The sequence below is a fragment of the Panthera onca genome, chromosome C1 (assembly GCF_046562875.1).
Source record: "Panthera onca isolate mPanOnc1 chromosome C1, mPanOnc1 haplotype 2, whole genome shotgun sequence".
NCBI classification, from domain to species: domain Eukaryota; kingdom Metazoa; phylum Chordata; class Mammalia; order Carnivora; family Felidae; genus Panthera; species Panthera onca.
In genome coordinates, this window is record NC_138346.1 from 119340459 (window position 1) to 119363471 (window position 23013).

The window sequence follows — 23013 nt, forward strand, 5'->3', positions numbered from 1 at the left end:
TTGATCGTGCTTGCAGACAATTACTTGACGAAGTGAACTAAATTCCCTTCAGGACAGAAAGCTATCACCTTGGTGGTGCTACTAATTCCCCCTGTTTGCCCTTTACTATACTCCTGGTACTTCCCCAACTTACAGGTTTTCCTTATTCCAAAGGGAAAACTTCAATATTTGGTTGAACCACATGAATTGCCACTCTTTCAGGTCAAATATGGTGGAAGGCTGGCTCAGATTATGTGTAGGTCTAGACAGACAGCATAGATTCAAAGCCCATTTCAGCCACTTCCTAGGCCTAAAACCACAGGTGGTTATATATTTTTTCTAAACCTCGGTTTCCCCATCTGTGTATGAGATGTAATAATATTGTCAATCTCGGTTGTGAAAATTAAGTAAGATAATACACAAAAGTACCTATCATAGTACCTGGTACACAGTGATTTCTTAGCACATGCTGCCTTAACCAACAGAAAATAATTCCACCCACCTGTATGTCCAACGCTTAGAATAGTGCTTTTTTTGTTGTGTGTACCAAATAAAGTTTATACCAGATTGACTGATTTTGGTCCTCCATGTTATTACAATTGTCAGTTATGTGTCCATAATCCTATGTGAATATTTGCATATTTTGGTCTTAGAGCCTAATGTTCCTATTTAGCTCCAAATATTTTCTTAGAGAAGTGACCTGGATCACTCCAACATTTAGAGGAAGAGCAGCAAGGAGGAGTGGGTGGCGATTTGGAGGAAAAACATGGGACGTCAGGTCCTATAAGGCAAATGAAAAGAGTATTTCGAGGAAGAGGGAGTGAGAAGCCTTGCTGTGTGCTCCTGAGAAGTCTATAAGCTGAAGGTTCAGGACCAACCATTGGATTTGGCAATAACGAAGTCATTGATGACCTTGACAAAAGTGAACTTCAGTGGAACTTCTGGGAACAAAAGCTTAAATGGATTGATTAAAGGTAGAATGAGAGTAAGGATGTGAAGCATTGAAAATAGACAATGGCTTTTGTTATAGAATAGAGCATAGATTTGGTGGCACACTCAGTAAGACATTTAGGGTCAAGATGGAGTTTTCAAAGATGGGATTATACACGTATAAGAAAGGGAAATTGATCGGGAGGAAGAGAGGGGACAACTGCAGGACCACAGTCCTCACATAGAACAAAAGTGATACAATCAGTGATGAGTGGATACTTCAGCCTTAAGCCAGAGCAGGGACTGTCCCTCCAGATAGGAACAGTGGGAAGGCAGAGTATTGAGTGTAAAGGCAGGAGATTGCTGACTTTGCTGATGGAAGTCAGGTAGTTCTCTTCTGATTGTTTCTATTTTCTTAGTGAAATAGGGGTCAAAGTAATCAGCTGAGAATGAGCGGAGGATAGGGGTTGCATACAGAAGAGGAAGTGTGACTGGCTCTGTGGAGTAGGGGAGCCAATGGACTAGGAAAATGTAGTGGAATTGCGAGGCATGCTGGGAGCCCATCTGAGATGTGTGATTGTAAATGTAAAGCTAATGAGTCAGTACAATATTGAGTTTTTCTTCAGCCATAGTTAGCTGCTCAGATACAGGCATAGATTAGACCAAGCATGGGTTTCACCAAAGTCAATGGTTTGCTTGGCCAGTCTGACAGAGAGAGTACATGGCAAGGGGTGTGTGCAAGAGACTCTTTATGGTGATGCACCACAGGTAATCTGAGCTGCAGAAAGAGAGAAAAGAGGTGATTTAGATGTATGATAAATGGCAAAAAGATGGAGGAGCCAATGGTGGTCCCAGTGGGAGAAGAATGTGGGGGTTCTTTAAAAGTGAGCTGGGAAGATACGGTTTCTAATATGGTTATTAGAAATTAAGCTCCATGAAATTAAAATTTAGGATGTAATATGGATGCTGTACTGATATGGTCAGGAGTATGAGTGCACAGCGGGAGGGCTAAAGGCACGTGGAGGACAATGTCATAGAAGTGGGAACTTAAGTGAAAAGTTGGAGTGGATTACCTAGGCTGACATCTTCATGAATGTTGAGAGAATTGATGTGGACAAGCAGGCAGTGATCCATGTGGTTCAGTCCTCATGAACGAGGGGAGTGGAGCAAGATTGTCAGTTGACTTCAAGAAGGAAGTGTGTGGGCTTGAAGAAAGTGGGGCTTTTGAGAGGAGGGAGAGGAAAAATTCTCCGGAAGTATCAATGCAGAGCCAAGAGGACATGTGCCTTATTCTGAGCACTGTGGTACCTAGAGTAACGGAGGCAGGGGGGTGGATATGACTGGGCTGGCAAAGAGCCCAACCACCATTTGAAAGCTGTAGGTTGAGACAGAGCAAGAAACAAAGGTCATTTTCAGAAGAGAAATTGGAAATAAAGAATTTTGATTGATGACAGAACTTTGCCAAAGGCTGAGTGTTGGGGCACGGGTGACAGAGTGAGTGGGGAGATAGGGCAGTAATGCACCAAGGTATATGGAGGCAAGAATCTAAACATGATGGAAGACCCAGGAGACTTAGACTTCTGGAAGGTCTCTGTTTGTAGGGAAATGAAGTCACCTCTGATTCCCCTAAAACAAGAACCACTCTGGCTCTTCTCCCTGCCTTCCACAGAGTCGAGTTAGGGAAGTTTACTGAGTGAACCAGTGAATGAATGCGTGACCTTTGTAAAATACAGGGAAAGACTGGTGCCATGAGAGAGGGGTGGAGGGAACAATTCACTGGAAGGTCAGATGGCCGGAGCCTTTTTATGGAGAAGTAAAAGAGTAGAGTGGAAAGACCAGAATCGGGAGTCAAAAGGCACAGTTGAGTCCCTAATCTGTCAGTTAGGTCTTGGGGAAAGTAGTGTCATCTGACTAAATATCACTGGCCTCATCTGTAAAGTGGGCCTTTCCTGGGGAGCCCCTTTGGGGGTCCCATACTTCTATGGCAACACCTCTTGAAGTTGACTTGAAAATTGTGTAGAGCTATACACGTGCAAGAGTGATGATAAAGAGAGGAGAGGTAGAGCAGAGTCCACATCCGCTCTACTCCCAGCGCTTTGCCTGTGTGCCAACATCCACTCCCAACTACTATTATTCATCCTTTTGGTTTTGAAAGATGCCCCTTATTATGCATAACATATTAAAATAATAACTGCTAACTCCACAGAGAGCATTCTGGAACAGTAAGCAAGAATAGGTCAGCTGAGAAGCCAGGGTCCAAGACAGGCCAGGTGGTGTTACCTCAGGATGTGTGGCAAGGACCATCACAGCCCCATGAAGTGGCTGGCTATAAATAAGGCTGAGAAAGGAGGGATCAGAGCCATCCACCCCCACACATGCCCAGGCTCAGGGCAGCTACATACAAGTTGGAGAGATGATGTTTGTCTTCGACTCGCCCATGTTCTGAGAACTTTGGCCCAGTTTTAGAAGCCAAATGAGCCTTGATAAGCAGGGGTGGGGCTTCCAGAGGCAGGAATCTCAGAGTTCTATAAAGCCTAATGGGGCACCTCTGGGTAACTCTCCCAAGGACTGTGAATCGCTGGCTTTCTGCTTATTTCTCTGGAAATGCAACGGCTGTTGACTTCAGTGAAACGGGTCTTGCAAGTGAAGAAAGCAATGCAGGAACCCTCCCTCTCACCTGCCAGCCTTCTCCCAGGAGCCCACCAAAGGTGAGTCACATTGTTCCCAGGGACTGTGCAGACCACTCTTTGAGAAGGGTCGTGGTACCAGTAAAAGATGGGCAGAGGGCCTGCCTTGAGGAAAAGCTTGGTAGAATCCCAGTGAAAAGTGGGCAAGGCCTGTGCACAGCCTTAGATAGGCAAGTTAACCCCTTTAGGGTCTCAGCTACCTTCTCTCTAAACAGGTGGTCCCTCAGCTGCAGAGCTCCGGGATCCCGAACCTCTGATACCTGTTGTTCACAGATGACATCTTTCACTCCCCCAGCTGCACAAAGCAGTGGAAATATCAGTACCAGGGGACCCCCCCCCCCCCGCCCCATCATTCTCTTCTCCACCACTGTTTCCACCTTTACCCTGAGCTCCTGCCAAGACCCACAGCATTCTGTGCCAACTGCAATGTTAGTCACACCCGCTGCCTCAATCACTGCAGCAAGATTCCCAATGGACTGGGGATCAGAAGCATGTTTCACTGCTCTCTGATTTCATGAGAAGGGGAAATGGGATGTAAAGATAAGTGTGTGTGTGTGTGTGCGCGCATGCGCAATGTGTTGCGCACAGAAGCACACACACATACCTTTTATTCGTAAACACTCCTCTGCTTTGGCCCATGTGCTTGGAGCCTACCAGCGTTGGTAGTAAAATAACTACAGCTAGCACCTCGGGACCCACTGAGCCGTGGGACTAGCCCATTCCTCCCACACTGCATTCCATGAATACTTAGAAAAATGACTATGATCTAGTGTCTTCCCTTGCCTGGGACTCAGGGAACCTGGCTGTATGAATGTGTAGAGTAGGGGCTGATGCTCCTTAAGCTTCTTATTCTCTTACTGATTCTCTGCCATTGTCCACATTCTCCCCCACCCTTTTTAGACAAGTCTAATGTCCCAGCTCAGCATTTAACCTGTTTTTGTATTTGTGAGGAAGGGATTGACCTAGGTGTGCTTGTTTTAATAAGCAACAGTGGGCTTCCCAGAAAGAGACAAACCTCAGAGCTCAACCAACCTGCCTCTCCTTCTGGCATCCTTGGTTCACACTTGGGATCTTTGTTCACATTTCCTTTTTCTGATGTACTCATAGCTCATCCCATTTTCTGTGGCCTGGATGAGCATTAAGCATCCAACTCTTGATCTCAGCCCACGTCTGGGTCTCAGAGTCTTGACTTCAAGCCCTGCATTGGGCTCTGCACTGGGCATGAAGCCTACTTTAAAAAAAGCAACCAAACAAACAAAAAAAAAAAAAACAATCTTCTTTATGGGTCTCTCTGTATTTCTGTCCCTTCCACAACACCAGCTCAAAATCTAACCCAAGAACTGCTCCCATCTTAGCTTATGTTTCACTGCCTGTTAAGGAAGAGTCGTGCCTTCCACTTGATGGTCCCCACCTACTTTTCTCCTGTGCTGTGTTCCTAATCCCCTCCACTCTCCACTCCACAGGAGGGGACTGTATTCAGTCACCCTCCACTGTGACTGCCATCCCACCGCCCCGCCCCCCTCCAGTTCTTCATCAGCAGAAGCTCCACTCATCCATCAAGGTTGATCTCCAATGTAGCCTCTTCCACAAAATGTTTCCTGAGCCTTCTACCCATAAGAAATCTCTGCTTCCTCCAAACTCCTGTGGGATTCTGCCTATATCTCTCTTGAGGCCTTTATCACATTCTAGCTCTCCGTCGGGGTATGCATGTATATATGTATGTTTTCGTCTATTCCTCCCACTGGTCAAGGAAGTCCTCAAGAATCTTGACCTCCTCCACGGGGCGCCTGGGTGGCTCAGTCTGTTAATTGTCCGACTTCAGCTCGGGTCATGATCTCACGGTCTGTGAGTTCGAGCCCCACGTCGGTCTCTGTGCTGCCAGCTCAGAGCCTGGAGCCTGCTTCGGATTCTGTGTCTCCCTCTCTCTCTGCCCCTCCCCTGCTCATGCTCTGTCTCTCTCTGTCTCAAAGATAAATAAAAACATTTAAAAAATTAAAAAAAAAAGAATCTTGACCTCCTCTTGTTTTTTGCCTTCCCTCTCTACCTCTACAGCCTCTCCCTAGCACAGTGCCTGACATATAATAGTGAATTTTGAAACACAAGAGAAGGAGGAGAGATGGAATAAAGAAATAAAAGCTTAATGTGTATTCTTGAACCAAGCAACCTCCTCAGAACAAACCAGTTTTAAATGAAATAAAGTGATTACTCTCTAGAGAAAATGCAAGATTAAAAGGGTCCCCTTAACTCCAGTGGTCTGATGTTTCTGGAAGCCTCTACATGTTAACTTTTCTTCAAATCTCTGGAATCCATTTCCAGAAATATCTCTCTACTAAGATCATTACAAAAGCTACCAAGTGGCTGATTCTTGGAACCTCTCCTTGAAAGCTGAGATTTCTAATTGGAAAGAGAGGGAGGGAGGGAGCTTAGAGAAGGCAGAATGAAAACAAGTCTGAGGGAAAAGCTAGCCAAGCACAAGACCAGTGCTGGCTAACCATTAGCTCCTATGTACTAGGGAAGACACTCCACAAATATTTGATAGTACAAACTCCAATTATTTGGGAGGAACACCAAATAAATAGGGCAGATAACTAAATTCCAAACCTCTCTTGTCAGAAATGGATGAACATTTATACTTTGCCTCACTGTTTTGTGATCCTGTGACCCACTTTGCCTCACAGCACTTCAAAGTGACCTTTCTGATGGGAGAACTGGGGTTTACCAGAAGCCCAGAATCCTCAAGATGATTGACAAATGCACTCAACCTGAGCTACTGTTCTGGTGGCATACAGCTAAATGTATAAGCCTGTGGAGCCATCCTGTCCCTCACCATGGTCAGGAATTCTGTAGCCAGATATGAGTCAAAGGACCCTAGTGGCCCTCGTGAGTGCCTTGGTGACACCCAAGGTGGTGAAAGGACAGGGTATTTCTAACACATGAGTAACTATGAAGGTACTCTGAGCACATCACTTCACCAACGTATGCCATGATTTGACCATCTGTAAAAGGAAGAATATCACTAAATTTACCAGATTTCAGGTACTTTCGTGTGTGAACAGATGGAGGTGGACCTGGTGAGCTCTGTACTTGTAGCTGGAAGGAGAAACTCCAGAATTTCACCAGGGATATTAGCAGTCAGTGTTAAAGCAAGGTGGGTAGGTCCAGGAAAGAAACAGATTATCTCTTCCCTCTTCCACTGTCTCCTTCCCCATTTCCTCTCTGTTCCATTCAGAATTATTCTCTCTGTCTTCCATATTCTCACAGCATTTGCTTCTTACACTATGTATTTAGCTGTAAAATGCCTCTTCCATTAGACTGTGCTCTTTTGGTGGGCACAAAGGATGTCGTCTTCACTACTGGGCATCAAGAACATTGTGTGGGATGTGCTCAGTAAATATTGGGAGGCCCAATCAAGAAAAGCAGAGAGGATGGAATCAAGCATCAAAGTGCCTTAAAAAGTAGAAAAACAATAAGTGTGTTCTTGTGAAGTAAAAAGAAAGAAGAAGGAGGAAGGAGGTTAATGAGAGGGGCACTTTAAAAATGAATGATAGATTTTTAAAATTATATCCTATGGGGTTTATGACATGTGTAGAAGTAAACCATATCACAATAATAGCTCAAAGGGAGGGAGAGGATAAATGAAGTTAAACTAAAGTATGGTTTTTCACTGTTCAGAAAGTAGAAGTATTAATTTAAGTTAGAGTACAATAAACCAAGCATGTATATTGTAATCTCTCTGAGGTCATTGCTAAACGGAAAAGAGGGGATAAAATGGAATAATAATAAATACTCGCTTAATCCAAAAGAATACAGGAAAGAAGAAATAAAGAAACAAAGTCCATATGAGAGAAATGGAAATAAATAGTGAGATAATCAATTTAATCCCATCTATATTAGTCATCACAATAAATGTAATTGGACTAGTTACTCCAACTAAAGCATCAATATTGTAAGACTTGTTAAAAAAGAAACAAAAAAGACCTAACTATGTGCTGTTTAGAAGAGATATGTTTTGAATATAAAGACCCTAAGAAGTTAAACGTATAAAAGGACAGCAAAAGATATACCATGCAAACAGTAATAGAAAAAAAAAAAGAAGGCAGCTTTCTTAACATCAGGAAAAGTAGACCTTATGGAAGAAATATCACAAAGATAAAGAGGTACATCTAATAAGGATAAGAGAGTCAATTCAACAGAAAGATAACCATCTCAAATTTGCATTCATTTGACAATATAGCTTCAAAATACAGGAAAAATGGATGAAATAATTGCTGTGTTATATTTTGAGGAGACTGGCTGGAGACCACTTGTAAGATCTTGATTGTTATCTCCACTACAGGTTTTCTACAGTTCCTGCTGTCCCCTTGGCCAAAACAGATACTTGGCCAGAGAATGTGGGGATCCTTGCCTTGGAGGTCTATTTCCCAGCCCAATATGTGGACCAAACAGACCTGGAGAAATATAACAATGTGGAAGCAGGGAGGTACACAGTGGGCTTGGGCCAAACCCATATGGGCTTCTGCTCAGTCCAGGAGGACATCAACTCCCTGTGCCTGACGGTGGTACAGCAGCTGATGGAACGCACGCAGCTCCCGTGGGACTCTGTGGGCAGGCTGGAAGTGGGCACTGAGACCATCATCGACAAGTCCAAGGCTGTCAAAACAGTGCTCATGGAGCTCTTCCAGGATTCGGGCAACACTGACATTGAGGGCATAGATACCACCAATGCCTGCTACGGTGGCACTGCCTCCCTCTTCAATGCTGCCAACTGGGTAGAGTCCAGCTCCTGGGATGGTAGGTGCTGCCTGAGACCTCGTGTAAGATAGGAGCTGGGTTCAAGGCTGGATCCTTAGTTTTGTTTCTCCATTTCCCCAGTGGTTTCATCAGGGAATGAAGGACAACTCATTTATACAGCTGCTGCTGTCATCAACAACTACAATGATGATAAATGCTTAGACTTATATAGCTTTATACTGTTAATTAGGTAGCATGTGCACATAGCCATTCACTTCCAACAGCCTAGGAAGTGATTTTGATGCCTAGTTTATCAGTGAAAAAATGGAGGGTCCAATATCTTACACATAGTGTGTGGCAGGGGTGAGATGCCAAACCAAACCCAATATATTCCTCTTTCTTGTAAGCTTCTCTTTAGCCTCTGAGAGACAGAAATTTGTACAAGTTTAGATGTTAAGGGGAAGACACCCTGGTAGAAATAGACCCAGAGAATCACAGGATACACTAGTACACAGAGTATTTCTTCTCTTTCTCCCTTTCCTGGTTACTAGGAAATTGTTTTTTGCTTAACATACGAACATTATCCTGTCTCTTACTTATATTTTCCCTCAATGATATATTAGAGGATGAACACCTGTTGTGATAGCAAGAAAATGTCCAAGAGAAACAGAACAAGTTGAGAGTTTGAAACCTAGCTCTGTTGATCATTGTTGACAAGTCCCTTAACCACTTCGAGCCTCAGAGTTCTTATTTGGTGACCTGCCTTGCAGGGATGGTAAAAGACTGTAGAAGAGGGGCACCTGGGTGGCTCAGTCGGTTGAGCGTCCGACTTCGGCTCAGGTCATGATCTCACAGTCTGTGGGTTCGAGCCCCGCATCAGGCTCTGTGCTGACTGCTTGCTCAGAGCCTGGAGCCTGCTTCAGATTCTGTGTGTCCTCTCTCTGCCCCTCCCCTGCTCACGCTTTGTCTCACTCTGTTTCTCAAAAATAAATAAATGTAAAAAAAAAAAAAAAAAAAAAAAAAAAAAAAAAAAAAAAAAAAAAAGACTGTAGAAGAGATTCACAGAGCCGTGAAAGAACATTTCTGTCAAGGCACTTAGTATATTTACTAAGTTGGAAACTAGAGTTTAAAACTGTAGAAACCATAATTAACATTAATTGTAAAGTCTTAATGTTGGCAGGGAACTTAAAGTTTATCTAATCAAATATTCTTTGTTTAAAGAGAGGCCAAGAGTTGAACTCTTTGCCTCTGATCACACAGCATGGCAGTGCAATTCACACATCCATTCAGTATTGATTCTGACTGTTCTGTGTAGCCTCACCATCAAAGGTTCCATTGACTTGGGATGTCCCAGCCCCTACATCATCAAGTATGTTCTTACAATGCTTCTCCTACTTGGCACTTATTGCCTGTCCAGCAACCCCTACTCCTGTCATCACCAATATGTCCAGTCAAGCATTTAGTTGGAGAATAGAAATGAAGGGCAAGGGACACTCACCAACCTTTAACCAAAACTCAGAACCTTTTTCGGGAATATCATAAGCTTCAAGCATGTCATTTCAAATGAGTAGATTCTGCTGAGTGGCAGCATACTCCACAGGAGGGCATCCTTCTTTAACATGATGTCTTGGTCAGAGGGAGGAAAAAAAACTTGAGATGTGAATCATTTTGTATCAAAACAAAAGCGTATTTAAACTTTAGCCTAATGGCAACCACCAAGATTAGACAAAATCAGTGTAGGTGGGATTTCTGCTTTGACCTGGCCAACGTTCCACCTGGGATCCCTCAGATGGACAGAGATGGTTCTGGGACTTACCAGGAATTTCAGAATCACTCCAGAAAGACAGTAGGGTATGAGGGAAGGAAAAAGTCGTATAGCCTCAGATTGTCCAGCAGACTTCAATTTTTGCTCTTTTTTTTCTTTAGTGAAAGTAATTGAAATTTATAATTAAAAAATATACACATACACAAAAGAGTGGACAGTGAAGAAAAAGTTCCCTTTCAACACCTCATTATCACTTTCCAGAATTTCACGCTAACGGTTTCTATATATTCTTCCAGAATTTTTCTATGTACTTCCAAGCATACACATAAGTATTCAGTTTTAGTTTTTAACATTGTACATATTATTCCTCATCTCCATGATGTCTTAGAGGTCATTTTATATCCCTATATATAAGGTCTACTTCATCTTTGAAAAGCCTTACAATATTCTATTGATGAATATGCCAAACTTTATTTAATTGGTCCCATATTGATAGATCTTTAGACTGTGTATTTTTTACAATTATACAAAAATGTTTTATTTTTTAATTAGAGAGAGAGAGAGAGAGCCTGCAAGTGGGAGAGAAGGGCAGAGGGAGAGAGAGAGAATCTTAAGCAGGCTCTATGCTCAGTGTGTAACCCAATGGAGGGCTCAATCCCACAACCCTGGGATCACGACCTGAGCTGAAATCAAAGTTAGCTGCTTAACCGATTGATTGAGCCACCCAGGTGCCCTTAAAAAAATGTTTTAATGAACATTGTATAATAGCTTGTGATAATGTGGTAAGAATAAGTTCTTAGAAATGGAGTTGCTTCATATGTTGATTTGAAAGTTTAATAGAGGGGCACCTGGGTGGCTCAGTCGGTTGAACCTCTGACTCTTGATTTCAGCTCAGGTCATGATCTCACGGTTAGTGAGATTGAACCCTGTATCAGGCTCTGCGCTGACAGAGCAGAGGCTGCTTGGGATTCTCTCTCTCCCTCTCTGTCCCTCTCCCGCACACATACACACTATCTCAGAATAAATAAATAAACTTTTAAAATAAATAAATAAAAGTTTGATAGAATGTGCCAAACTGTTCTTCAAGATGTACTAAAAAGTACATTCTTACAATACATATTATCAAACTTTCTAATCTTTGTCAACTTAATAGGGAAAAATAAGAATTTGTCTTTTTTTTTCATTATAAGAGAACTTCAATATTTTTTGGGATGTTCATTGGCCATTCTCCTATTACATACCTTGTTTTTTTTATGAGACTTTTATAAATGAAAGAAAATAGCTTTTTGTTGATTTTAAATATTGTAAATATGTCCCCAGTTTGTCTGAGCTTGTTTCTTTTTTTTTATTTTTTTTAATGTTTATTTATTTTTGAGAGAGACAGAGACAGAGCATGGGCGGGGGGCAGTGACAGAGACACAGAATCTGAAACAGGCTCCAGGCTCAGCTGTCAGCACAGAGCCTGATGCAGGGCTCAAACTCACGGACCGTGACATCATGACCTAAGCCGAAGTCGGACACCCAACCAACTAAGCCACCCAAGCACCCCTGTCTGAGCTTGTTTCTGATAAAAAGTTTGAATTTTTAGATAGCCAAATTTATTAATCTTTTCTTTAACAGCTTCTAAATACTTTTTTTTATAGTTTCCAAACTATATATAAACTATATATAAAACAATATTTTTGTTGTTGGGGATGGAGTTGGGAGTTATTCGAATTCTTAAAAGAAGGTTCTTGGGTTTCAATGAATTTGTGTTGGAATCCTGACCCTAAATCCTTATCATACTATCTATTAGCTGTGTGCCTTGGCCAAGTGACTTAAGTTCCTTGGGCCTCAATTTCTTTGTCTATAAAGAGGGAATAACTGTACCTGATATATAGGCTTATTGTGAGAGCAGGGATATTTATTTTTGTTCACTGGTCTATCTTCATTACCTAAAATTGTGCCTGGGTCATAGAAAGCACCCCATCTACTCAAGATTTGGTAGTGATGATAATTACGTCTTGTCTCTCATTACAGGTCGCTATGCAATGGTGGTCTGTGGAGACATTGCAGTCTATCCCAGTGGTAACGCTCGTCCCACAGGTGGGGCTGGAGCTGTGGCCATGCTGGTTGGACCCAAGGCCCCTCTGACCCTCGAGAGAGGTCTGTGATAAACTGTGGTTATGTGGTACAAAGAGACTGTGCATGGCATAGTCAAATACATAGCTCCCAATCCCAAACTGGCATACTCACTATGCAGAGCTAAAGTATGGATTTGAGGATGACATTGCTTGCCTTCAAAAGGCTGTATGTACTGGGGAGCAAAGGGCAGGGAGGAAGGGAAGAGAGGGATCGGTGAGCTTTCCTCTTCTGCACGATCACACATGGGGATAATGATGCATGGAACGAGTGGCATTGATGCTGTAGATGAGGACCCTTAAGGAGCTAGACTGGCAACTGAATATGAAAGAAGATAATTGGGTATGAGGAGAAAGGTTCTCCCTTGAGACTTTTGGCATCTATTCCAGATTTTAAGCCTGTATAGGTATGGAAAGGGAAATATACATCTCATGCTATAAGGGCAACAATCTGTTCAACTTCCTTTGAATGTGTGAGGGATGTTGAGTGGGTTCAGGCTTGAGCATGAGACAGAGGAAGACCAAGAAATTATTGGCACATGGTTCCCCTATCCTCTCTGCTCTGTGGGGACTGCATTGTACAGTCCTGAATCCCTCTGTGTGCCTTGCCAGGGCTTAGGGGAACCCACATGGAGAACGTATACGACTTCTACAAACCAGATGGGGCTACAGAGTACCCAATGGTGGATGGGAAGCTCTCCATCCAGTGCTACCTACGGGCCTTGGACAGATGTTACACATTATACCGTCAAAAAATCCAGAACCAGTGGAAGCAAGGTATGGGGCTCAGAGGGTAGAAAATGGGGACTCTATTTCCATGGGGCCAAGGGTTTGTCCTAAAAGCTTAAGACAAGGTTTCTTCTCTCCTCCAAAAATGATCTCAAGAGAACTGCTTCATGTAATTCCTTTGACACCCTTTGACACCCTGTAAGTCATCAAGAGTGAAAGTACCCTTCCTTTGACACCCTTCCATGGGTCTATGCTTAAGTCCATCTGGAAGCCATCCAAATTCAAGTATGAAGTTAAATGAAAGAAAACAAACAATTCAGAACCAAAGCCACCAGTAGGAAACCAGTGGGTGTCAGCCACCTGGGGAGGTACTGTGGTGAGTCAGAATAACCACCTCCTACTGGGGCTAGGATTTGTTTCTGTTGAAGCCAGGAGTGATTTGACTCATGATTTGTAGTTTGCTACCTCTTAAAGTCTGGTTGATGTTGAAAAATCTGACCTCTATTTTTGGTACACTAACATATTAGTGTTGAAAAATCTGACCTCTATTTTTGGTACACTAACGTATTAGTGATTTGTCTTTGGATGGTAATGTTACAAGTTAATTTTATTTTCACCTTTAGTTTCTGAGTTTTCCTGCTAAGAAAACATGTACCGCTTTCGTAATCAGAAAAGAAACAAACTTCAGCTTAAAAATACAGAGCAATCTACTTTAAAGAAAATACAAGGGTTCTTAACTGCGTACTCCTGCCCAGACAAGCATCAGTGTAAGAAAAGGCATGTACAGAAGTGCCAGAGCACGGATGCTCTAGGGGTGGCCTAAGGAGCCACTTCTTGACCCTTTCCACCATGCTGAGAGGAATGCCAGCTGCCACCGACCCCACGGGTTAAGCAGTCCACCTGGACCTCTCTACCTCCCGTCCACTATAAAATCGCTCTTGGCTAATTACTCTCACCAGCTCGGAATCCTTTTGGCATTCTAATTTTGCTCCTTAACCTCCTACGAAATTTGATTGATGCTGCTTTGACTCTCAGCACTAAATTATAAACACTCCTAAGGGCAGAGGGCACATTGCCCTCCTCCTTGGAGTGAGAGAGACAGTCTGGGGTGTAGAGTCAGAGACATCAGAACCTAAATCCAAAGTCAGCCGTTTTCAAGATGGGTAATCGTGGACACATGCCCTAGCTTCATATTTTAGAGACTCTGTTTCCTCCTCTGAAAAATAGAGAAAGTAATGCAACAGTAGTTTGATTTGGAGGAATTATCTGTCAGAAAGGTTGGCTACAGTAGAGAGGAAGAAAATATTTGTTTCTCTCACTTCTTTCTTTTTAAGTAAGTGCTTAGCAGAATGCTCGTTAAGTGAATGAACAAACCCATGTGGGTTGCTGGAGGCTATGAGTCCCTCAGCACACTTAGGTTGCGGGACACAGGTCTAAATGGCTCATCTGCCATGGCACATCCTTGCTTTCACATTTCCTCTTCCAGCTGGCATCGATCGGCCTTTCACTCTCGATGACTTACAGTTTATGATCTTTCACACGCCCTTCTGCAAGATGGTCCAGAAATCTCTGGCTCGCCTGATGTTCAATGACTTCCTGTCAGCCAGCAGCAACACAAAGACCAGCCTGTATAAGGGGCTTGAGGACTTCAGGTGAGTCCTCTTTGGGGGAACCTAGACGTTCGTGAGGGCTGAGGAAAGAGGAGGTTTCTGCACGTCTAGGCAGCCATGGGGGGAGAAGGGGCAATCCTCCAACACAATACAAATGACACGGAGTCCACGAGTTATTGGGTAATGGTCTGCATAGCGCCCTCCTCCTTTTATCTCAGGGAGCACAGGGCGTTTGCCAGCACCTCGAGATCAAGTGGCTATAAGAAGCTTCAGAGAATAAGAAAAAAAGGGGAAAGGGAGTGTGGCTAAATCATTCAGTCAGGAAACATTTTTTTTTTTAATTTCTAATGTTTATTTATTTTTGAGAGAAAGGGAGACAGAGCATGAGCGGGAGAGGGGCAGAGAGAGAGGGAGACACAGACTCTGAAGCAGCTCCAGGCTCTGAGCTGTCAGCACGGAGCCTGACTCGGGGCTCGAACCCACAAACCGTGAGATCATGACCCTAGCCGAAGTCCAAAACTTAACCGACGGAGCCACCCAGGTGTCCCAAGTCAAAAAAACATTTTATGCGTCAGGCATCATACTAAACTCTAAGGACACCAAAATGAATGTGACTCCCTGGTCCCTGCCTTGAGGATCTTACAGAAACACCTAGAAGCAGATAATCACAGTATGGGATGGCAACTTCAGGAGCGTCAGGCCTCATTCTCACTTGCCTTTGGTTTAATGTCTCACTTGTTGCCTCAACTTCCTCCACCTATGAAATGGAGATAGTCTAGTTCACCCCCTTAGAAGAGTACTATTTATTGAGGCATCACTCCAAGACATTTAGAAAAGAAGACTCTTCAATATACAGTTCCCACTGGGAAGAAAATATTCCCTTTTATTCTTGGTAGCTGTTTTTTTTCAAGTTTTGGTGTATTCTACCAACACTTGCCCCTATTGCTAACCTACTGCCCCTACTAACCTCACCACTAACTAAAATATCAAAATTAGCACAAACACTGCTTCTAAGACCCATGTCTTAGATCCATGTCTTAGAAGTAGTGTTTCTGTCCCATGAAAAACAAAATTCTAATATACACCAAAGGTAATAGTTTACTGTCTTTAATATATGAAAGCCTCATCAACAATAAGATAAACACCCTGATAGAAAACGGAGAAAAAGATATGGACCAGAAATTTCCTCGAAGAAGAAATGCACACGATCCTATTTTTCAACGTGCGCACTCAGTGGCAACGAATCTAAGCGAGTTACCATTTTCCTTACATAGCTGTTTTAAAATTTGAACACCCAGAAGTGACAAGGCTCTGGGAAGACAGGCAACCATGGACGTGTCAACTGACACAAGGACATTGGGGAGAAATAGGAAAACGCGAAGCAAAGGCCTTGAAGAGGTGCACACCTTTTGGTTCAGTAAATCCACACGTTGAAGGGAACAGGTAGCTCTTTGCTGTAGTGTTTTCACTGGGGGACAGGCGTGGGGAGAGTAGTTAAGGTAGGGCATGTTGTACCATGACTCGTTCTGCAGCCTTTAAAAATAATGTTATGGAAGATGATTTAATGTCATAGGAAAAATTAGCCAGGGAAGCATGATGAGTAGAATGCATAGCATGATTTAATTTTCCACTTAACTCTATGAAAGCAGGATGTATTCCGCAAGAACAGTATGACCTAAGTGCTCTCTCTGAATGGTAGGACTCTTAGTGACATCGTTTTTCTTTGTGCTTGTCTGTATTTCCTAATATTTTATAATAAAAACACGTGCCCCAAAGTCTTCTTTCCAGAAGCTGTTACTTTCCTCCCCTCTTATGCTGTCTCACCTGGCCTGTTTTTCTGGCCGCCTCCCAGGGGGCTAAAGCTGGAAGACACCTACACCAACAAGGACCTGGATAAGGCACTTCAAAAGGTCTCTCTGGACATGTTCAACAAGAAAACCAAGGCCTCCCTTTACCTCTCCACGCACAACGGGAATACATACACCTCATCGCTATATGGATGCTTGGCTTCCCTTCTGTCCCAGTGAGTACTGTGTCTGGTCCCACCATCTCCCTCCCAACCCACGGTCAGAGGGGTCAACCAAGTTTGGTTCCTCTTCTAGTTCAGAAATTTGTAAGGAAGGAAAGAAAGAAGGAGAGAAAATGAAAGAAACTTGTTTCAAAAGTATATGTATAGGCAGCTTTACTATCGGTATTAAACAATGGTCTCCAATGTGATGTTGTATGATGTCAAGGGATGTGCAAGACCTGCCCGGATGCAGCAAGTATACAGGAGCACTTTTGTGCATGTTTTTATCCCATCCATTTGAAGTCTCTGTACTTAGGAAGAGAGTACACAGCACTCCACTGAGTTAGAGAGCACTTAACTGGTGGTTAAGAGTCAAGCTGTAGAACCTGCAACCTAGGTTCAAATACCACTTATCAGCTTTGACCTTGGAAAAATACTTAACCTCTGTGTGCCTCACTTTCCCCATCTATAAAATGTGTACACTAATAATACCTACCTTTTTGGGTTTTGATGAGTGTTAAATGTCTAAAAGAATTAAGGGCACCTCGACGGCTTAGTCGGTTAAGCTTCTGACTTTGGCTCAGGTGATGATCTCACGGTCCATGAGTTTGAGCCCCATGTCGGGCTCTGTGCTGACAGCTCAGAGCCTGGAGCCGGCTTCGGATTTTGTGTCTCCCTCTCTCTCTGCCCCTCCCCCGCTTGTACTCTGTCTCTCTCTCAAAAATAAATAAACATTAAAAAAAATTTTTTTTAAGAATTGAAACAGTAGTGTTCAGCAAGTGCTCAGATGTTATTTGGTATTTCTGTTGATATTCTATTTTGTGGGTTTTATAAGGTGATACCTGTACTATAGTACCTGTATATAACATAAGATATATATATGTATGTATATATATATATATATATATATATATATATATATATATGAACTCGATCAAATTATTACTGATGAGGGGATGATAAAAAAGTTACATGTGGTGAAACATTACCAGCAAACATGGAAGCCTTGAATTGGTCTGACCTCCAAACTTCGAGTTCACTGAATTCATCTTGTCCTCATAGGTGAGAAGGAGCCCCTTTCATACCCCCAAATTCCGTTATGCTCATTGTGCCTTCGGTAGCTTGGATTTTAGTTGCTCTCCTCCTGGCAGATTTTCTTCTCTCTGGGCCTATCCCCAGGGTCTTCCAAAAGTCCCTATTTGCGTAGAGAGCCTGGAGCCCATTTCTACTTGCAAGAGGTTGACTAGATTGGGCCAATAGGTTGGTGGCTTATTTGAAGTGCAGAGTATAATGCCAATACGTTTCTGGGGTTTTGATTTCTTTCCCTGCAGGCACTCTGCCCAAGACTTGGCTGGCTCCAGGATTGGGGCCTTCTCTTATGGCTCTGGCTTGGCAGCGAGTTTTTTTTCATTTCGAGTGTCCCAGGATGCTTCTCCAGGTGAGTTCTATCAGGCACTTCTGGTAAGATTCATCTGGTAAAAGAAACCACGCTCTGCCTCATCACTACTGAGGCTCCTATCTTGACAGACGATGTTGTGATTAAAAGCCAAGGAACTCCCTGAAGGGATTTAAGCAATGGAGTAAGTTTGTCTAACTTATGTAGTTGAAGCATTTGCCTGGCTCCTACTTGGACTAGACTGAAGAGAAACAAAGGCAAAAACAGGGGAACAAGTCAGGTCGTTCCAGCAAATAGACGAGGCAAGAAATAATCAATGGTCATTTGTCACAACCGGTTAAAGGGAAGTTGGTGGGTTTGAGATATCCAATAAATAAATATTTGCTGATTATTTTATGTCAGATGTGATCAGGGGTGCACACGTAAGCACTGTGTGGGACATACCTTGGCTGGATGAGTGTGTTTGCTTGTATGTTTTGCTAACATTATGTTTGCTGACCTTTATCATTTCTTGACATGCTAAGCCCCACACAGCACTTTCCTTCAGGGTCTGAACTTTCACAGAACCTCGCTGTCTATCGGACTCATGGTCAGCAGCAGTGATAATGACCGTGAAGTAGATTTAACAGTCTGGCCACTGTCTCCCAGGATCCCCCCTGGAGAAGCTGGTGTCCAGTGTCTCAGACCTGCCAAAACGCCTCGCCTCCCGGAAGCGTATGTCTCCCGAGGAGTTCACAGAAATAATGGACCAAAGAGAACAATTCTACCATAAGGGTAAGAAAAAGGGCAGGAAGAGAAAGAGAGGGATTTTTGTTCTCAGATTCCATGCCAGGGGCAGAGAGCTGGGGATTCATCGGAAGTCTGGACTACAGCGGGCCAGCGCAAATATGTTTATGATATGATGGGGAGAAAACCTGTTATGTCCAAGGGTGCAAGAATTGAGTGGGGAAGCATTTAGCAGAGTAGAGAAGAGGGGGGAGGCAGCATGTAACTTCCCAGGATAGACTGTAGCTACCTACTCAAAACAGGATACGGGACAGTGTAGTCCCAAGGATACTAGATGCGTGGTCTTGAAAACTGCTATGTGTGTAACAGGTGAAAGAACCCAGACTTTGGAGCTGGATATTCCAATCTAAACTGACCTATGACAAACATCAGCTCTTTATCTTTGGGGAAACTATTGAAATCTTACTCAGTTGTCTCATTCTAAAGTCATTACCAGCTTTGCAGGATTGCCAATTGATTAAATGAATTAATGTATATAAATAAGCTATCAACAGATATTACTATCTCTGCCTACCTGCCCCCTTTCCTTAAGAAACATTAAAAAAAAAGTATTGTCCTCCCCCCAAAAAAGCAACAAAGGAAAAAAAGACAAAAGCTAAAGTTACAACTGGAAAGACCAGATGGTGGTTTAAAACAATTTTTTTAATGTTTATTTTTGAGAGAGAGAGACTCAGAACACGAGCAGGGGAGGGGCAGCGAGTGAGGGAGACCCAGGCAGGCTCCAGGCTCTGAGCTGTCAGCACAGAGCCCAATATGGGCTTGAACTCATGAGCCATGAGATCATGACCTGAGCCGAAGTCAGATGCTTAACCGACTAGCCACCCAGGCAGTGGTTTTAAAACCAGTACCAGAACAAAACATATTTTCTCAAAGACTTGGGACACATGGCTTGCAGTGTGATATGAAAAGGACACAGAATTCACAGAAATGGGAACGTTCTGGAAAACTTTAGACCTAGTAGTCTGCATGTCTGCAACAGGGGACATGTTAGAATAAAGAAGAAAAACAAAATAAAAACAGGACCCAAGATGAATGCTGACGGACAAAGAACAGAAATACTACAATGCATCAGATCCAGAGAATTTAGGGCTAGGAAGGAAGTGTCTGTTAGAAGCCAGGAAGCTCAAAGGCACACATACCTCAAGCCAGATAGCATTGACAAAAGGACATGATGAGGACTTCAATAGAGGAAGGGTGAGTTTACTGTAGGGAAAGGTCATACTCCTTGAGGAAAAGTTCTAATAGGCAAGCCAAATACTAGATTCAAGATGGCTGCTTCTGGTTCTTGGGCTGGTCCCGGGCTCTGTCGGGGGGGAGGTAAGAGGTGGCCTCACAGCCCCTTGCAGCACAGCCAGGACAGCTTCACCGTGAAGGCATCCCCAGACTATTGTCTCTTCCCCACCCCCATGCAGCCTTCCCTAAGCATTGCTTCTGCTCCCTCCACAGTGAATTTCTCACCACCTGGTGACATAAGCAGCCTGTTCCCAGGCACCTGGTACCTGGAGCAAGTGGATGAGCTACATCGTCGCAAGTACGCCCGGCGGCCGGTCTAAAGGTGGTGAGTGATTCTGCAGGGCTGGTGGCACAGAGCTTTTCCTCTTCAGATGCAGTTCCGATAGTGTCACCAGGCCAGGCTGGATTGATAGCTCCAAGGTGATCAGAGGTGGGGAGTTTGTACCACGAGGACCACGTCAAACTGTTGGGGCTCTTTGCCTTGGAACGACTAGAGCTGGGGAAGGGCCATGCTTGAAACTTGGGAATGTCAAAAAAAAAGGGGGGGGCAACTGGTTTACCCAACCTGCTCACCAGGGCAAGGTCCCCTAGAAGCTTGGCAGAAACCAAGTTAGCATCTATGAGGGGAAGCAGGCTGTGAGCCTGAGCCTGTGGGACTTGTTCTTCCAGCGGGGACAGACCAGTAACAAAGATGAGTGGCTTCAGGAAAGGTACTCACTGGTGTGTTGGGGGCAGATCCATGAAGAAACAGGGTGCTGGGGATTCTGCTGGAGCCAGAAGCTTGGGTGGAAGGGAGCCTCACCATGTAGTCCTTCCTGGGGAGGAAGGGGTGAGGTGTGGAAACTCAGCAGGGGATGGGAGTGGGGAGGACAGAAGGGTTCCTGCCAGAGGACTGCCTGAGAAGGGGGCATGGGAGACTTCTTTGGGTGCTTTTAAAAGGAAAGTCAAGAATTCCGATTTAGAATCTTGTAGTTCATGGACTCAGACATCTGCCTTCGGTTTATCTTGCAAGTTGGTAAAATGCAGAATGGAGGAGGGAGAAGCAATTTCTGCAACGACCCATAAATCTCAATAAATGCAATCCCCAAATACTTCCTGTGTGTGTACGTGTATAGTGTCCCTCCTTTGGTAGATGAAGGAAGAAGGGTAAAAAGGTTTGCGAAGGACAAGGTGTGGAGCAAGGGAAGAGGAGGAAGCCCACAGGGAAAGGAGATATGCGGATAAAGCAGCAAGACCACAGGATGCAGATGTCCTCGGTTCCCACGGCCTGGCCTCCCCTGCGGGGATGTGAAGTGCCAGGCGAGGTGGACAAGGGGCCTGCCGGGCCAGGCCCGCAGGGTGTGGTGGACCCACGAGCTCAGCGAGCAGGATCACAGACTTTGGCACTGCCTTGGGGCCACTGGTTGCTGGCTTGCTTGTTTGCAGTCTGATTCTTACGGGCAAGTCAGTGGCAAAGAGGAGACAGCTGCATGCGTCAAGCTAGTTCGGGCATCAGAAGCAGAGAGAGAGGGGGGCGCCTGGGGGGTCCAGTCGGCTAAGCGTGTGACCTCGGCTCGGGTCACAATCTCACGGTACATGAGTTCGAGCCCCGCATCAGGCTCTGCATTGATGGTGTGGAGCCTGCTTGGGATTCATTCTGTCTCCCTCTCTCTCTGCCTCTCCCCCACTCATTCTTGTTCTCTCTCAAAAAAATAAATTAATTAATTTAAAAAAAAAAAAGAGGAGAGAGACAGAAAAATTTGGGACTTTCAAAGGAGAGTTTCCGAATTAGGCTCCCTTCCCATCACGATCCATAAACATGATGCCTCTGAAGAGGAAAGCTGGGGCTCCTGTCGTCATCTCTCTCATGCTGATAACTCGTACAAGCGAGGAACCTACCACAATGAAATTTTAGCTGAGTTAGATTTTATGTCAGTGTGGTGCTCTGGGGAGCTCCGTCTCATCACCATCCAGCCTTGCCAGCCTGCTTTTTTATTATTATTATTTTACTATTATTTTTTTTAACGTTTATTTATTTTTGAGAGAGAGACAGAGACAGAGTGCAAGTGGGAGAGGGGCAGAAAGAGAGGGAGACCCAGAATCCGAAGCAGGGTCCAGGCTCTGAGCTGTCAGCACAGCTGAACCACCCAGGCACCCCAACCAGCCTGCTCTTGCATCAGGCAGGATGTGTCCCTTGGCTCCCGTGGCACGGGGCACAGGGGGGGCTCAGGCACCTAGGCTCGGGTCTGGGTGGGCAGCAGAGCTCCCCAGACCTCAGGACCAGGTAGGAGAGCCCCTCTGCATAGCCTCACCTCAGGCAAGAAACAGGTACCAGGAGCAAGGGGGGAATGCCCAGGATGAGAGTTGCATTGATGTGGTTCTTTTCTTTCTTTAAATTCTACAGATCCATGGAGTGGTTCCTGAGAAATCTACACCAGCAGAATTTCTGCCCACGGATCATATTTTTAAAAGCCCACTCTTAGATGGAAATGGATTGGATCGGACACAGTAGCCCCCAGAAGCACTGCCCCTGGAGAGTGAGGGGCCATCCTTAGCGCTCTTTATGTCTTTCTCTGCCACAATCACTGTCAAGGGCTTATGGTACTGCAGCGGTCTTCTGGGGAGGAGGGGTTGGAAAGAAGGCTTAGCTCACAATCGCTGCCCTCTAGAACTGTGAAAACATCCAGATAACTTTGCTTATCACAGCTTTGTGGCTGTTTGTATCATTATTAAATTTCTGTGCTGTTATAGCTTCATTCCTTTCTTAAGTTTTTCTGTCAATTTCTAAATTTTATACCGGGAACTTTTTTATTTATTTATTTATTTACATTTATTTATCTTTGAGAGACAGAGTGTGAGTAGGAGAAGGGCAGAGAGAGAAGGAGACACAGAATTCGAAGCAGACTCCAGGCCCTGAGCTGTCAGCACAGAGCCTGACGTGGGGCGCAAACCCATGAACCGCAAGATCATGACCGGAGCTTAAGTTGGATGCTCAACCGACTGAGCCCCCCAGGTGCCCCTATATAAACCCATATGACACAATGCAAAAGTTAGAGGGAG

At 44.2% G+C, this 23013-nt stretch overlaps 1 protein-coding gene across 2 annotated transcripts; it reads left to right on the forward strand.

Annotated features, from left to right (window-relative positions):
• The first annotated feature begins 3404 nt into the window (after positions 1–3404).
• Positions 3405–22709, forward strand: HMGCS2 (3-hydroxy-3-methylglutaryl-CoA synthase 2). Of its 2 annotated transcripts, XM_060621725.3 has the most exons (10): positions 3408–3617; positions 7933–8387; positions 12112–12237; positions 12825–12989; positions 14428–14593; positions 16404–16574; positions 17891–17997; positions 18604–18729; positions 20188–20299; positions 22349–22709. In XM_060621725.3, exons 1-9 carry the CDS (start codon positions 3514–3516, stop codon positions 20292–20294), a joined length of 1527 nt encoding a protein of 508 aa, XP_060477708.3. In that variant the 5' UTR covers positions 3408–3513; the 3' UTR covers positions 20295–20299; positions 22349–22709. The 2 variants fall into 2 exon arrangements, with proteins under 2 accessions (XP_060477709.3, XP_060477708.3); XM_060621726.3 differs by lacking the exon at positions 12825–12989 and having other exon boundaries at positions 3405–3617.
• The last annotated feature ends 304 nt before the right edge of the window (positions 22710–23013 follow it).